Source organism: Gorilla gorilla, chromosome 19 (genome assembly GCF_029281585.2).
Source record: "Gorilla gorilla gorilla isolate KB3781 chromosome 19, NHGRI_mGorGor1-v2.1_pri, whole genome shotgun sequence".
NCBI lineage: Eukaryota > Metazoa > Chordata > Mammalia > Primates > Hominidae > Gorilla > Gorilla gorilla.
Genome location: NC_073243.2, coordinates 23,995,464 through 24,010,244, shown reverse-complemented (window position 1 = coordinate 24,010,244; position 14,781 = coordinate 23,995,464). Strand labels below are relative to the sequence as shown.

At 46.9% G+C, this 14,781-nt stretch overlaps 1 protein-coding gene across 3 annotated transcripts; it reads left to right on the top strand.

The window, feature by feature from the left end:
* Positions 1 to 600: 600 nt before the first annotated feature.
* LOC134757582 (speedy protein E4-like) lies at positions 601 to 11,402 on the top strand. 3 transcript variants are annotated; one of them, XR_010131707.1, is made up of 8 exons: positions 601 to 886; positions 1,666 to 1,896; positions 2,727 to 2,785; positions 3,558 to 3,643; positions 5,672 to 5,840; positions 5,964 to 6,067; positions 6,924 to 7,095; positions 11,325 to 11,402. XR_010131707.1 is itself a non-coding variant. In XM_063700618.1 (7 exons), the coding sequence occupies exons 1-6, from the start codon at positions 778 to 780 to the stop codon at positions 6,021 to 6,023; spliced, it is 714 nt and encodes a 237-aa protein (XP_063556688.1). In that variant the 5' UTR covers positions 601 to 777; the 3' UTR covers positions 6,024 to 6,067; positions 11,325 to 11,399. The 3 variants fall into 3 exon arrangements, 2 of the variants coding, with proteins under 2 accessions (XP_063556688.1, XP_063556687.1); XM_063700618.1 differs by lacking the exon at positions 6,924 to 7,095 and having other exon boundaries at positions 11,325 to 11,399; XM_063700617.1 differs by lacking the exon at positions 11,325 to 11,402 and having other exon boundaries at positions 6,924 to 7,739.
* Positions 11,403 to 14,781: the final 3,379 nt, after the last annotated feature.

The following is a 14,781-nucleotide window of genomic DNA, read 5'->3' as shown; positions in this document are numbered from 1 at the left end:
TTGAAAATCTGTACGAACCCACGGACAGTCTCCTGTGATTTTCATTCCTCAAAATGTCTCTTGGACTCAAAGATGCCTGAGAGCAAAGGATGCGTGTTCCCCTACTATAGGATCCAGGATAGTGAATATCAGTAAACATTCAGCAAAAAAGCTTTGCCACATTGAGTACTTCCACTTAACATCTCCATTCAACAAGTCAATTTACCCAGGATCTCCTGTATATGTTAATCTCACTCTTGGAAGGTCTCATCATTCTGCTTACCCTAAATTTCCTTCCACCTTCCTCCCTCTCTCACCAGACTAGACTCTGAAATGGGAAGGAGAGGCGGGGAAGAGAGCCCAACACCCCCTCAAGTTTAGAGTGGAGAGGACACAGCCTCTGCTGGGACAGGGAAAAGAGGAATGTGGAGACCCTGAGGATGCTTTTGGACAATGCTCAGAGGTTGGGACATTGCCAGGAGATACCATTCACCCCGGATCTCCAAGAAAAGAGATCAGTCTGGCAGTTACATGTGTTTTTCTTCAAACTAGTTGCCAGCTTGGAACGACCGATGACATCAGAGATTCCGACTTTCCTGATTGGAGGGAGCGGACTCTGGTTGCTTGGGAGTTCAGGTGGACAACAGCAACTTCTCAAAACTGCTCTTCACTCCTAACTTCTCTCGAGCCTCTAGAAGAGAAACGGACTCTTCTGGGCCCTAACGGAGTCTGGAAGAAGGCTTTGGACAGAACAGGGACTAGGTTTTGTGGACAGAAACAAAGTGTTTGGGAGAGATTATGGCCAGTGGTCAAGCGCGCCCCCCGTTTGAGGAGGAGAGCCCCCAGCCTAGCACAACGGTGCGGTCCCCCGAGGTGGTGGTGGATGATGAAGTGCCAGGACCATCAGGTGAGGTGACTGGAGGGAGCAGCGATAGGAGATGATTGACTGAGGAGAGGGAAGGGGGCCAGTTACTGGGAATCTGAAGCACCTGAGTAGGGTGTGTGGGAAAGAAACGACGGACTCAGGAAGCCAGGGATCGGGGAAGGAGGGTGCAGGGAATGGGGCCAAGCATGGCCACGTGGAAAGAAAGTCTGGGGAGCAATGAAGGGGGTCAGGACATGTGCTCAAAAGATGAGAGAGGAAGGCCGAGGCGGACGGATCACGAGGTCAGAAGATCGAGACCATCCTGGTTAACACGATGAAACCCTGTCTCTACCAAAAATACAAAAGTGAGTTGGGCATGGTGGTGCGTGCCTGTAGTCCCAGCTACTCAAGAGGCTGAGGCAGGAGAATCATTTGAACCCAGAAGGCGGAGGTTGCAGTGAACCAAGATTGTGCCACTGCACTCCAGTCTGGGCAACAAGAGGGAGACTCCATCTCAAAAAAAAAAAAGAGAGAGAGAGACAGAGAGCAGACAGAGCTCAAGGGAAGGTTTCCATTTTTCTCCAATTGAAAGTTCTTATCTGTAATGAGGAAATGTTTTGAGGACAGAGAGCTGGAAGAATGGGGAGGTGAGGGAGAGGCAGATGGGGATCAGCAAAGGAGAAAGGTGGAAACATGGCTTGGAGAAGCTGACAGTCTGCGAGGCTTGGGAGGATGGAAGAGTAGTTTGAGGTTCCTGGGTCGGGGCCTCTAAGGTGATCAATGGCGGAAACATGACACCACGGCCTGGTTTCTTCACTCAGCCCCTTGGATAGATCCCAGCCCCCAGCCTCAATCCCTTGGCCTGAAAAGGAAGAGCGAATGGTCAGACGAATCCGAGGAGGAGCTGGAGGAGGAGCTGGAGTTGGAGCGCGCCCCTGAGCCCGAGGACACCTGGGTGGTGGAGACGCTGTGTGGGCTCAAGATGAAGCTGAAGCGAAAGCGAGCATCCTCCGTGCTCCCTGAGCACCACGAGGCCTTCAACAGGCTCCTTGGTAGGAGGATACCCCAAAAAGCACCTCCAACCCTGTTCTTTTAAAAAAGTGGAATCTTTCAATAATCACACTTTCCCAATAAGAAGAATATGCCCTCCTGGGGGGTGAGCGCTCCATGCAGGAGGAGGAGGCTCAGGACATAGAGGATTAGGCTAGTCTTAATAAAGGTCTGCACTGGAAATAAGAAAGCTTGGTTTCTGGCCAGGTGCAGTGGCTCATGCCTGAGACCTTGGTGCTTTGGGAGGCTGAGGCGGGAGGATCTCTTGAACTCAGGAGTTTGAAGTTGCAATGAGCTATGATTGCACCACTGCACTCCAGCCTGGTTGACAAGGAAAGACCCTGTCATAAAATAAATAAAATAAAATAAAATAAAATAAAAGATAAAAGAGAGCTTGGTTTCAGCTGTACCCTCTGAAACTCTATGTCTCTTGATGACTTTTCTAAACTTAAGTGTCTCCATCCGTGGAGGGGGATAACAAGGCCATGGGCACACCCAGCTGTGACTGTCTCAGGAAGCAATGATGGGAATTCTATTATGACTTCTGCGGTGGTCCCTTCCTGTCTGATGGGAGGACATCATGGCTTATTCACAGCTCTTCATCCTGTAGACTCTGACACCAAAGGCCTCCTTCGGCCTCTCCTCAGGGGAATCTCAGAGCGGGAGCGTCCCTCCTTGCCCAGTGAAAGTCCTTCTCTCCTCTCCCATCCACCTAAGCCTTGGCCACAATCCTGAGACTTCCCCCAGAGGGACACAGTTCTCCTCTCTGCTCTGTTGCTCCCACGGCAACCCTGTTCCACTTCTCACCCTGACACAGGCTCTCTTTTCACAGGGGATCCTGTCGTTCAAAAATTCCTGGCCTGGGACAAAGACCTGAGGGTGTCAGACAAGGTAAGGTTGTTCTCCACTCAACTGTGTTCCTGCTTTAACACACGTCCTGGGGAAGGGTGCAGCGTCTAAACCCACAGTTTCTCTCCTCTCTCCCTCTACCATCTCCCACCTGCTGATTCCATACTCTTGGGCGCCCATGTTTTGATTTTTATTTTGTCAGAAACAGGGTCTCGTTCTGTTGCCCAGGCTGGAATGCAGTGTTGCCATCATAGCTCACTGCAGCCTCAGCCTCCTGGGCTCAAGTGATCCTCCCGCCTCGGCCTCTCCAATAGCTGGGACTCCAGGCGTGAGTCACCGCCCCCAGCTATTCTAGGTCTTCTCATAATTTGTCAGCATCTCCCTCGGGGCTCTGGTAGCCTGTTGCATAGTTGATGGGTGGCCCCTGCCTCTGCACAGGGTCCTTTGGAATCCAGGCCCTGGGCCAGTCTTGAAACTCCTGACCCCTATCCTCTCAGATCTTTGGGACAGTCCTTTGCCCCAGCTCACCAAGACCCTCCTGACATTAGCAGCCCTAGACACTCTCCCTCCAGTGATCCCATTGGAGCTCATCATCATGGGAGCATCACAGACCTCCCTCCCTCCGACTTCCCGGATTTGCAGCTGACTTTCAACACTCTCCACCCGCAAGCCCCCAATGAGCATAGTCACCCAACACTGAGGTTCCTTCTGTGATAGACAACCGCGCCCCAGCCCCTGTTCCCTTCTCTCCACCATCTTCCTCTTCCAGGATGTGACCAACCTTTCTCTCTCTCTACTCCCTTCTCTCCATCAGCATCTCCTGGCTATGGTCATAGCGTATTTTAGCCGTGCCGGCCTCTTCTCATGGCAATACCAACGCATTCATTTCTTCCTGGCTCTGTGAGTAGTTTGCTTCTTCCCACCTGTCAATATCCAACACCCTGGGACAGTGGACAAAGTGGGATTCCAACCTTCCATCTATTTTTTTACCCTATTTCTCCTCTTTACTCTGTATATAAAAACGATAAGATTATACTATGGTGTTCTTAGTCTGTTCTTTCTAAAAACAAACACAAATGCAGTTGACAAATAGTAGAATCAAACAAAAGGAAACATAAACCCATCCTAAGGGGAAAGGAAAGCTGTGGACATGACCCTGCTCCCCAAGCAAGCAGCCATTTCTGGTTCTCTCGTCTCTCTCCTTCCCATATCAACACCAAATGCAATTTTCCATCCTCCTTCTCCAGGTTCCCATGACAGAGGCAGAAATTCAGGTCATCCTCACATAACACAGATCCATCATCAAATACTCCCTGCTGGGCCTTCCTGCGAGTCCTGCCCCAAGCCAGGGGGCTTCCTAGTGCTGCCTGAATAGCTTTCCAAAGCACAGCTCCCACCCCCCCCCTTTCACTGCCCACCTGAACAACCTCCTTAGCTGATTTGTCTCTAAATGGAGGCCCGGGTCCACCAGGCGAATTCAACCCTCTCTGCAGTCCTTCTACCACCAAACCTGCCCACCATCTTCATGTTTCCTTGTTTGCTTTCGCCACTCCTTCCAAATGCCCTCCACTCCATTTTGATTTTGTGTTTTCTGTCTGGGTGTCCTGCACACATGTGGATCTGAAGGGAATGACCCATTCCTTAAAGTCAGTTCAACCCCACAGCCTTTGCGATGCCTCCCCTGATCTTCCAGCTTCTGCACGCCCACAGCACTTTAGCGACATCCTAGGATAATGTGACATTTTGGATTCGTTTATCTGCCCTCCTTTTCCCCAAACCCATCAGAGTAGACCCCTGTTGAAGGCAGGGTCTTGTCAAAATATCAAAGTTTTTGTTTTTATCTTTACCGGACAGAGACTTGCTCTGTCCCTCAGGCTGGACTGCAGTAGCCAGATCATAGCTCACCGCAGCCTCCATCTCCTAGGCTCTAGTGATGCTCCCACCTCAGCCTCCTGAGTAGCTGGGACTACCGGTGCATGCCACCACATCTAGCCAGTTTTTATGATTTTTAGTAGAGATGACGTTTTGCTATGTCACCCAGGCTGTTCTGGAACTCCTGGGTTCTCACCTCAGCCTCTCAGAGTGCTGGTATTATAGACATGAGCCACCCAATCAGCCAAAATATCAAAGTATTCCTGAAACACTCAGCACAATTCTTTTCATTTTGCAAGTGCTCATGTTATATTGACTCTATGGAATAATTCATATGGCATTTGCCTATAAGATAAATCCTTCTTTCCTTCATTCATTCATGTATTCATTTATTCAACAAAACCTTATGAAGTTCATCATATGTGCCAGGGAATAGGAAGGATGGGAAGGGAGAGTTCACAGCAATGCTTGTTGAATTAATGCACCAAGATAAACAAAGCCCTCTAGTGGCCTTTTGGTAGGTGAGAGATGATTTACAGAAGCACACCAGTCAGTTCCTGTCCTTGGGGGCACTTATGATGCACGGGGGAAGACAGGTGTGTGCATACATGACAAGGAAGGAGGGTGTGGGAGGAACAGGGGTGGGGACCAGGATGAGGTGACGCCATCTGTCTTGTATAAGGATGGCAGGACACATCCTTAGGATAAGACTTGGGTTGTTTTTAAATTCAGAGGGGGTCTTGCCATATTACCCAGACTGGTCCCTAACTCCTGGCCTCCAGTGATTCTCCTGCCTGGACTCCCAAAGTGCTGGGATTCCAAGCAAGAGCCACCACTCCCAGCCACCACTTGGATCATCTCCTTCCTGAAGGTGTGAGAGGCGCCCTTAGCAGGTCTCTGTCCAGCGGGGCCTCCTGAGGAAGGCAGGGCTCTCTGCAGGGCGGCTGTTGGTGCTGAGCTGAGGAAGGTCCCCTGCCCTCCTCTCTGAGAGGCTGCCCTCAGGCAGGGGTCCCTCCTGGTGGGGCCCCTGAGCAGCAACCTGATCTCTCTCCCCAGCTACCTGGCCAGTGACATGGAGGAGGACAACCAGGCCCCGAAACAAGACATCTTCTCCTTCCTCTACGGGAAGAACTACTCCCAGCGACCCTTGTTCCATAAGCTTCGATACCAGCTCCTCTGTTCCATGCGCTGGAGGACGTGGGTTTCCCCAGAGGAGATGGAGGAGGTAGGTGGGGCCATATGAGGAGGTGGGGGTGGGGAGGGATGGGGTGGATTGGAGGCTGGAGGAGGGCAGAGAGGGGTCTTCCTGGGGAATCCCTGGCTTCTCAAGTGGTGTGTGTTTTTCCAGATCCAGGCTTATGACCCAGAGCACTGGGTGTGGGCCCGAGATCGCACCCTCATTTCCTAGAGCTCCGGGGACATGGAGGCCTGAGGTCATCGGCCTGAGGGAAGGTACGTGTGTATCCTCCAGGGTAAAGGCAGAATATTCTCATCTATAAGAAAATCCAAGGAACTCAACTGCTTGATCCGGCTTCAAGCCTGGTCAACATGGCGACACCCCATCTCCACAAAAATACAAAACTGAGCCGGGCGTCCTGGTGGGCGCCTCTAGTCCCCACTACTCAGGAGCCTGAGGCGGAAGGAACAGCAGAGCCCCGGAGGTCGGGGCTGCAGTGAGCTGTGATTCTGCCACTGCACTCCAGCCGGGACGACAGAGTGACACTCTTTCTCAAAAATGAGAATACTACCTAGGTCCAGGGAGGTGCATTATGGTTGATACACTTGAGTTACTGATTTGGGGAAAGGATTCGGTGAAGATTTGGTTGACATCTTGTGCCGCTAACCACATTTAGGACCGAGCATTAGACTAAAACATGAGAGATTAAGGTTGGGGATTAGGAGTCTGGTCTGCTGGTTCCTGAGGTTGTCGCGTTAGACATGTTTGTAGCATGGTTAAAAGTTTAGATCTTAAGCAATATAAAGGGCACCAAGTGTGATGAAGTCCAAAGCCATGTCCTCCAAGGGTGCTCTACTCCCTGGGTGGACCCACCCAAAGTCCTTGCTATGAAGCAGATCACTGGGGCTAACCTGGGGTATATTAAGTGATTTTTGGAGTCAAGCTCACCAAAGTGTGAGTACCAGAATCAAAACTGATGGTTCAGAATCAGGGTTGACAATAAAGGGTTAGAGATAAAATCGGATTTATATATTGCTCTGAACTCTAGTTAGGATTGACGTGGGATGGGAATAACCTTCCTATCTAGAGATCTCCCTCCTTGAAGTGTGACATCCTCTCTCTCACTTCCAGAACACTGGGCCCAGGGGAGATGGGAATTTTCAGCAGGAAGTTTATCGCGACGCTAATGCCAGACGCCAGGAAGGGAGAGAGGAGCCTCCTGTGCAGATCATCTACAAGAAGCTGGACTCTTCTAGAAGGGGCAAAATAGAGTGACCAGGTTTTCCTCCTAGGAGCCATGGAGGTATTTCTAGGAGGCAGTGGAGGGAAAGTGAGAAACCAGGGGTGTTTCTGGTTCCACCCCTTCCTGCGGCAAAACCTCCCTTTTCACGTTGCTGAATCCCAGCCTCCCCTGGGCTGGAAGCTGGAGTTCCTGTTTCCTATGGACTTGGTTGCCACAGTCCAGAGCATTTGAAGGCACAGCGTGGGCACTCAGATTGTCACGGAATTCTTTGTAAAATATGAAATTACTGCCATAGGATTTTAAGAGATAGTTTAATAGATACTGTACATTTTATTGGTTTATTTTTCAAATGTTGGCCATAGAATTATTACTAGGTTGATTTAAAATAGTTTGGGGTTTTTGTAGTTTTGAAAACATGCTGTTCCTATAGAGTTCTCTGACGGTTGTTATATACACATAAATATAATTTAGTTTTCATTTTTAAGAGAGGATTCTTTTTATCGTCAATGTTTTCTCTTTAAATCGTTTCATCTATTATTAAATGTGCTCCTGAAGCGAGCACTCTTGTTATCTATGATACTGACCTAATATATCCATTATATTTATAGCTAGGTGGTAGTTCCCCTACATTCTTGTAAATAGAAATGTTTATTTTCTGTTTACTGTTGGTTACTGAATTGTGAGAATTCAGTTGTGATTTTTAACACGCCTTCCATATATACTAACATGTCCAATATATACTATACAGTTTATTTGTTTATTTTGAAAATGATGGGCATGGCATTATTACTACATTTATTTAACTAGTTTAGAAATACAAGTATTTTTTAAAAGACACTGTTCTTATGAAGTTGTGTGATGGGTGTTACACCTATTATATACACATAGATATAATTCTGTTTTCATTTGTAAGAGAGGATTCTTTTTATCCTAAATGTTTTATTTTTAAATCTTTTTATCTGTTATTACATGTGCTGCTGAAGGGAGCACTGTTATGACCTAGAGTAGTTACATAATATATCTATTATATTTATAGCTAGGTGGCATTTCCCCGAAAGTCTTGTAGAAATAAATTTTTATTTGATGTTGAGTGTTTGCTTGTTATTGAACTGTGAGAATTCAGACGTAATTTTTTAGCTTGTATTGAAAGGTTTGTATGTTACTTTAAAGAGGACATGTGTTTGAAAGGAGGACAGGAGCTGTGTGTTTCAAAGAGGACAGTGAGTGCACTGCGCTACCTGGGAAAATGCAATAAAGATGAAGTTTTCTCATCTTCACAACGACTGTGACCATATTGGTCTGGATTGCTTATTTGTTGTCCAATGACATTTTTATTTAATGCGGTTTTAGTTATTTGAACAAATCTATTAACCCTGGAAAATAATGCTGAATCTTTGTGTTTCTTTGTTTGTTTTTGAGATGGAGTCTTGCTCTGTCACCCAGGCTGGAGTGCAGTGGCGCAATCTCGGCTCACTGCAAGCTCCACCTCCTGTGTTCATGCCATTCTCCTGCCTCAGCCTCCCAAGTAGCTGGGACTACAGGCACAGGCCACCATGCTCGGCTAATTTTTTGTATTTTTAGCAGAAACGGGGTTTCACCATGTTAGTCAGGATGGTCTTGATCTCCCGACCTCGTGATCCATCCGCCTCGGCCTCCCAAAGTGCTGGGATTACAGGCGTGAGCCACCTCCCCTGGCACTTTATTTTATTTTATTTTATTTTATTTTATTTTATTTTATTTTATTTTATTTTATTTATTTATTTATTTGAGACAAGGATCTTGTCCCATTCCCCAGGCTGAAATGCAGTGGCTCAATCTCGGCTCACTGCAACCTCCACCTCCCAAGTTCAAGCAATTCTCTTGTCTCAGCCTCCGGAGAAGCTCGGATTAAAGGCGCCTGCCACCACGCACAGCTAATTTCTGTATTTTTCGTAGAGGCACCATTTCACCATGTTGGCCGGGCTGGTCTCCAACTCTTGACCTCAGGTGGTCCGTCCCCCTCGGCCACCCAAAGTGCTAGGATTACAGGTGTGAGACACTGCACTGCATTCGGCCCATACAGTAAAACTATTTATGAGAGGAGGGAAGCATCTCGGGTTAGTTAGTAGACATCAAATCACTGAAGTCAATGAACTCTGAGGAGATGCTTGACAGACACACAAGATAAGGAGCAGGAGGTTGCAAAGTGTTGATGTTTGTGTAACCACAAGCATGGCTGAGCCTAGAATGCAATTACTATTCCAGCACATGGAACCGTGAAGCTATTGTTACAGATTACCTTCATTCTAGGACCCTGGTGTCGCCAATACCATAAACCACATGCAAATGAGGCAAGTAAGATCTGGGAGGAATTTGAGAAGCGTTTGTGCAATGTCCAGGGGTGAACTTATAATGGGATGAACTTAGGGAGTTAACAAGAGTCTGCACTGACCCTGAACACTCCAAACATTCTTGGGATGGCCAGGCACAGTGGCTCATGCCTGTCATTTCAGCACTTTGGGAGGCCCAGGTGGGCAGATGGTTTGAGCCCAGAAGTTCAAGAGCAGCCTGGGCAACATGGCGAAACACACCTCTATAAAAATACAAAACTGGGCCTGGCACGGTGGCTCAAGCCTGTAATCCCAGCACTTTGGGAGGCCGAGGTGGGCAGATCACGAGATCAGGAGATCGAAACCATCCTGGCTGACATGGTGAAACCCTGTCTCTACAAAAAAAAATACAAAAAATTAGCCGGGCGTAGTGGCATGCGCCTGTAGTCCCAGCTACTCAGGAGGCTGAGGCAGGAGAATCACTTGAACCTGGGAGGTAGAGGTGGCAGTGAGCCTAGATCATGCCACTGCACTCCAGCCTGGGTGTGACAGAGCGAGACTCCATCTCAAAAAGAAAAAATACGAAACTTAGCCAGGTGTGGTGGTGCACACCTGCAGTCCCAGCTACCCAGGAGGCTGAGGTGGGAGGATTGCTTGGGCCTGGGAGGTTGAGGCTGCATGAGCCGTGATCATACCACTGCACTCCAGCCTGGGCAACAGAGCAGGACCCTGTCTCAAAAAAAAAAAATTTCAAAACATTCTTGGGGACTGCAGGTCTGTTGTATCTATCTGCCAATGATGTAGTCACAGGGTAAACAGACCAAATATTGCCCACATCTCCTGTTTAGTGCCATCTCTGCTGTTGGAGAATCCCAAGCCTAGAAGGAGGGAAAGCTCATTCTTCTGCTGACTTGGTGAATCTGCCTGTGTGACTGGCTATTGGTCAGCCTGCCATGGATTGCTGCCTGAGTTGCCTTCCTGTCCCTTGCTGCATCCAATCAGGGTCCAACCAATCCACTCAAAAGTATCAGGATGAGTAGCAGTAAGCATGAAAAATACAGGATTACTTTCCAGAATACATAAAGACCTTCTATAAATCAATAAAAATGCAAAGCAACTTGATGTTTAAAATGTGCATGAAACATGAACAGGAGACTCACAGAAGAAGAAATGGCTGTATACAGATGAGTAACTTCACCTATCAGACTGGCAAAATTTAAGAGATTGGTAATATAGCATGTTAGTGAGTGTCTTAGTCAGTTTGTTCTGTTCTAACCAATTCTCATAGACTGGGAAACTTAAAACATTTCTTTCTCACATTTCTGGAGGCTGAGAAGTCCAAGATCAAGGTGCCAGGACAGGCAGTGTCTGGTGAGGGCCCATTTGCTGGTTTGCAGACTGGAAATCTTAAACATTTCTTTCTCATAGTTCTAGAGGCCAGGAAGTCCAAGATCAAGGTGCCAGGAGAAGCAGCATCTGCTGAAAGTCAGCTTGCTGGTTTGCAGATGGCTGTCTTCCTGTTGCTCCCTCACATGGCAGAGAGCAAAGAGAGAGAAAGCAAGCTGTCTCTTTTGTTAAAAGGGCACTAAAGCTATCATGAGGGTACCACCCTTAGGAGCTAATACATCCCAAAGGCTCTATATCCAAGTACAATTATATTGGAGATTAGGGTTTGATATGGTTTGTCTGTGTCCCCATTCAAATCTCAACTTGAATTGTATCTCCCAGAATTCCCACATGTCATGAGAGGGACCCAGGCAGAGGTAATTGAATTGTGGCGGCCGGTCTTTCCTGTGCTATTCTCCTGATAGTGAATAAGTCTCAGCAGATCTGATGGGTTTATCAGGAGTTTCCACTCTTGCTTCCCTTTCATTTTCTCCTGCCGCCACCATGTAAGAAGTGCCTGTCGCCTCCCGCCATGACTCAGGCCTCCCAGCCATGTGGAACTGTAAGTCCAATTAAACCTCTTTTTCTTTTCAGACTTGGATATGTCTTTATCAGCAGCACGAAAACGGACTAAGACAGGGTTTCAACATATGAATTTTGAGGTGGGGCACAGATTCAGTTCACAGCAGTGAGGATGCAAGGAAATGAAGACTCTCTACACTTTGGGTTGGAATTTAAACTTGCAAATTAGACTTGTAAAGTCTTCAGAGACTCACATATGACTTGCGAGATCAAGGCTGTGTTCTGGCAGGTCTCTCACCGCTGGCAAAAAAAACAGAAAAGTATCATTCCCATTGAATATCCTGCTACATAATGAATTTTCACATTGAACATTTAATTTCCCATTTAAATAAACCCATCTGGAATTTGATTTCTATATGTGTTTCTTTTTTCCAAATAATTAGCTAGTTATCCCAGCACCATTTGTGGCATAATCTACACTTTCCCCACTAGGATATGCCATAATAGCATATAATGCATTCCTATAGAAACTTGAGACTCTTTCTGGATTTTCTATTCTGTTTATTGTATCAAGGATCATAAACTGGGTCCCTCTACCCCATTTCAGGGCTCCAGATGTGTTTTTGATCTTGTTTTGGTTTTTGTCAGAAGTGTGTTTGAATATTGTGAATTTTCATGCCTTTAGGCAGCTCACAAAGTCAGGCCTATCTTAGAGCAAGGTACTTGCCCAAGCCCTTAGAGCACTTGAGGATTTTGCCTGGAGTGGCACTAGCAACATGCTGTTTTAACACTTTCACCTTAGAACACATTTTGGTGTCTGGCAGTGGACATTCCCTCTCATTCTTCTTTTGTGATGGTTCCTTAAGTACTCAATTCTCTAGATAAACTTTTACATTGTTTTGTCAACATCTGCGGGGGGAAAAACTCTTTGAGATTTTGATTGCAATCGCATTAAATTCCTAAATTCATTTGGATTGAATGTACAGTTTTACCATATTGAAACATCATTTAGACATTTTGTAAGTCTCTATTCAGTTCTTTTATATTCTCAGTGAAAATTTTTAGTGTTTCTTCTTTTAATTGAGATGCGGTCTCACTCTGTCACCCAGGCTTGAGTGCAGTGGCGTTAACTCACCTCACTGCAGCCTTCGCCTCCCAGGCTCAAATGATCCTTCCACTTCAACCTCCCGAGTAGCTGGCAGTACAGGCAGGCGCCACCACACCCAGGCTAGCTTTTTATACTTTGGTGGAGACAGGGTTTTGCCAAGTTGCCCAGGCTGGTCTTGCACTCCCGCGCTCAAGCAATCCTCCTGCCTTGGCCTCCCAAAGTGCTGGAATTCCAGTTGTGAGCCAATGTTAGGGGGCTTGTCGACCAGCATACAGGGGCCTTGGAGGCTGCTTCAAAAGTTCCCACTAAGCCAAGGATACAAAGCCTGGTGACAGCCCTCCCATGTGAGGCCCAGGTCTTACTTACCTCGCTCAAAAAATCTTTCCTGCTCATTTCATTTGAGAGTGATTTTGCTTTCTTTGGGATCTCTATTGCGCTGCCCCACCCAGAGAGTTCCAAATCTGAATGGACTCCAATGATGAAGTTAAATCAGCCCCCACCTCAGTCCTTTGGAATTCGAATCTGTGGGGCTGGGTCCTGGCATCTGTATCTTAATGTTCCTAGTTGAGATCCTTAGGCTGAAAGGCTGGTATTTGCAAAGCACTTCTTCTCCTCCAAACTCAGCCTCCGAACTAGCTGGGACTGCAGGTGTGTGCCACCACACCAGGCTAATTTTAAATTGTTTTGGAGAGACGGAGTCTCACAGCGTTACTCAGACTCATCTCCAACTCCTGGGTTCAAGTGATTCTCCAGCCTTGGCCTCCCAAAGTGTAGGGATGACAGGCAGGAGCCACCATGCCAGCCAATAAAGCCCTTCTGTTTCACTCGAATGATATCTTTGGTGCATAGCTACAGCCATTGTTGTATTAACCTGCATCACTGAAGGTAAAGAGAAGGGGAGAAGTGATAGTTTTGCTTTTCCCTGAACATATCAGATGAAACCTGAACTGTTTAGCTCATTTTTGGACAATGTATTGACGTAATTGAAGATGGCTGCCTTATTGTAGCCTGTCTACAGAAGGTGCCTAGAAGACAGAGGAATATGCAAAACTGGCTTGAAGAGTGATTAATCAGAACTTTACGTGGTACAGAAGAGAAATTTTAAAGGCAACAGAATATTGATCTTCTAATGTTTGAAAGCCTATTAAATAGGAGAGAAAGATGATTTTCTGTTTTGTTGTCAAAGGATCCAACCAGTTCTGATGGTTGAAAGCATCGTGAATGCGAAGGTCCACTCAACATAAGCAGAGTTTCCTAACAATTGGACTTCCACAGCGACGGGATCTGCCTCCTCATTCAATTGTGCCTTTCCCATCAGCGAGAGACTCCTAGGAGCCCATTAGGAAGCTGTGCCAGAACTCATAGGTTCTTTGGATGGTATCTGAGATAGTATCCAGCTCTTACATTTTTATTTTTTCTGAAAAAAATATTTTTGAGACTGAGTCTCACTCTGTCCTCCAGGCTGGTGTGCAGTGGTGCAATCATAGCTCACTGCAGCCTCAAACACCTGGGCTGAAGCAATCCTCCTGCCTCAGCCTCCCAAGTACTGGGACCACAGGTGTGTGCCACGATTCCTGATTACTTTGTTTATATTTTGTAGAGATGATGTTTTGCTATGTTGCCCAGACTAATCTTGAACTCCTAACCTCAAGTGACGCTCCTGCCTTGGCCTCCCAAAGGAGGGAGATTATGAGCAGGAGCCCCTGGGCCTGGCTGAGATTTTTCCCCTTAGTCTTTTTATACACAGGATATTTTATTCATAAAATACATAAACAGTAGGAAAATTCTGGGGTCAAGTGAAATAGATATGTTGTAATAGTTGATATATAGACCAGAGTTCCTTAGCTGAACTGGAGGGGCAGGCTTTAGGTGATCCATGGATGCCCTGAACTTGTGGACACCATTGAAAATCTGTACGAACCCATGGACAGTCTCCTGTGATTTTCATTCCTCAAAATGTCTCTTGGACTCAAAGATGCCTGAGAGCAAAGGATGCGTGTTCCCCTACTATAGGATCCAGGATAGTGAATATCAGTAAACATTCAGCAAAAAAGCTTTGCCACATTGAGTACTTCCACGTAACGTCTCCATTCAACAAGTCAATTTACCCAGGATCTCCTGTATATGTTAATCTCACTCTTGGGAGGTCTCATCATTCTGCTTACCCTAAATTTCCTTCCACCTTCCTCCCTCTCTCACCAGACTAGACTCTGAAATGGGAAGGAGAAGCGGGGAGGAGAGCCCAACACCCCCTCAAGTTTAGAGTGGAGAGGACACAGCCTCTGCAGGGACAGGGAAAAGAGGAATGTGGAGACCCTGAGGATGCTTTTGGACAATGCTCAGAGGTTGGGACATTGCCAGGAGATACCGTTCACCCCGGATCTCCAAGAAAAGAGATCAGTCTGGCAGTTACATGTGTTT

Coding starts and splice junctions, on each gene's coding strand:
- LOC134757582 (XM_063700618.1), top strand. CDS start 778: ATGGCCAGTGGTCAAGCGCGCCCCCCGTTTGAGGAGGAGAGCCCCCAG. Junction 887..1,665: donor TGAAGTGCCAGGACCATCAG/GTGAGGTGACTG, acceptor TTCTTCACTCAG/CCCCTTGGATAGATCCCAGC. Junction 5,841..5,963: donor CCCCAGAGGAGATGGAGGAG/GTAGGTGGGGCC, acceptor GTGTTTTTCCAG/ATCCAGGCTTATGACCCAGA.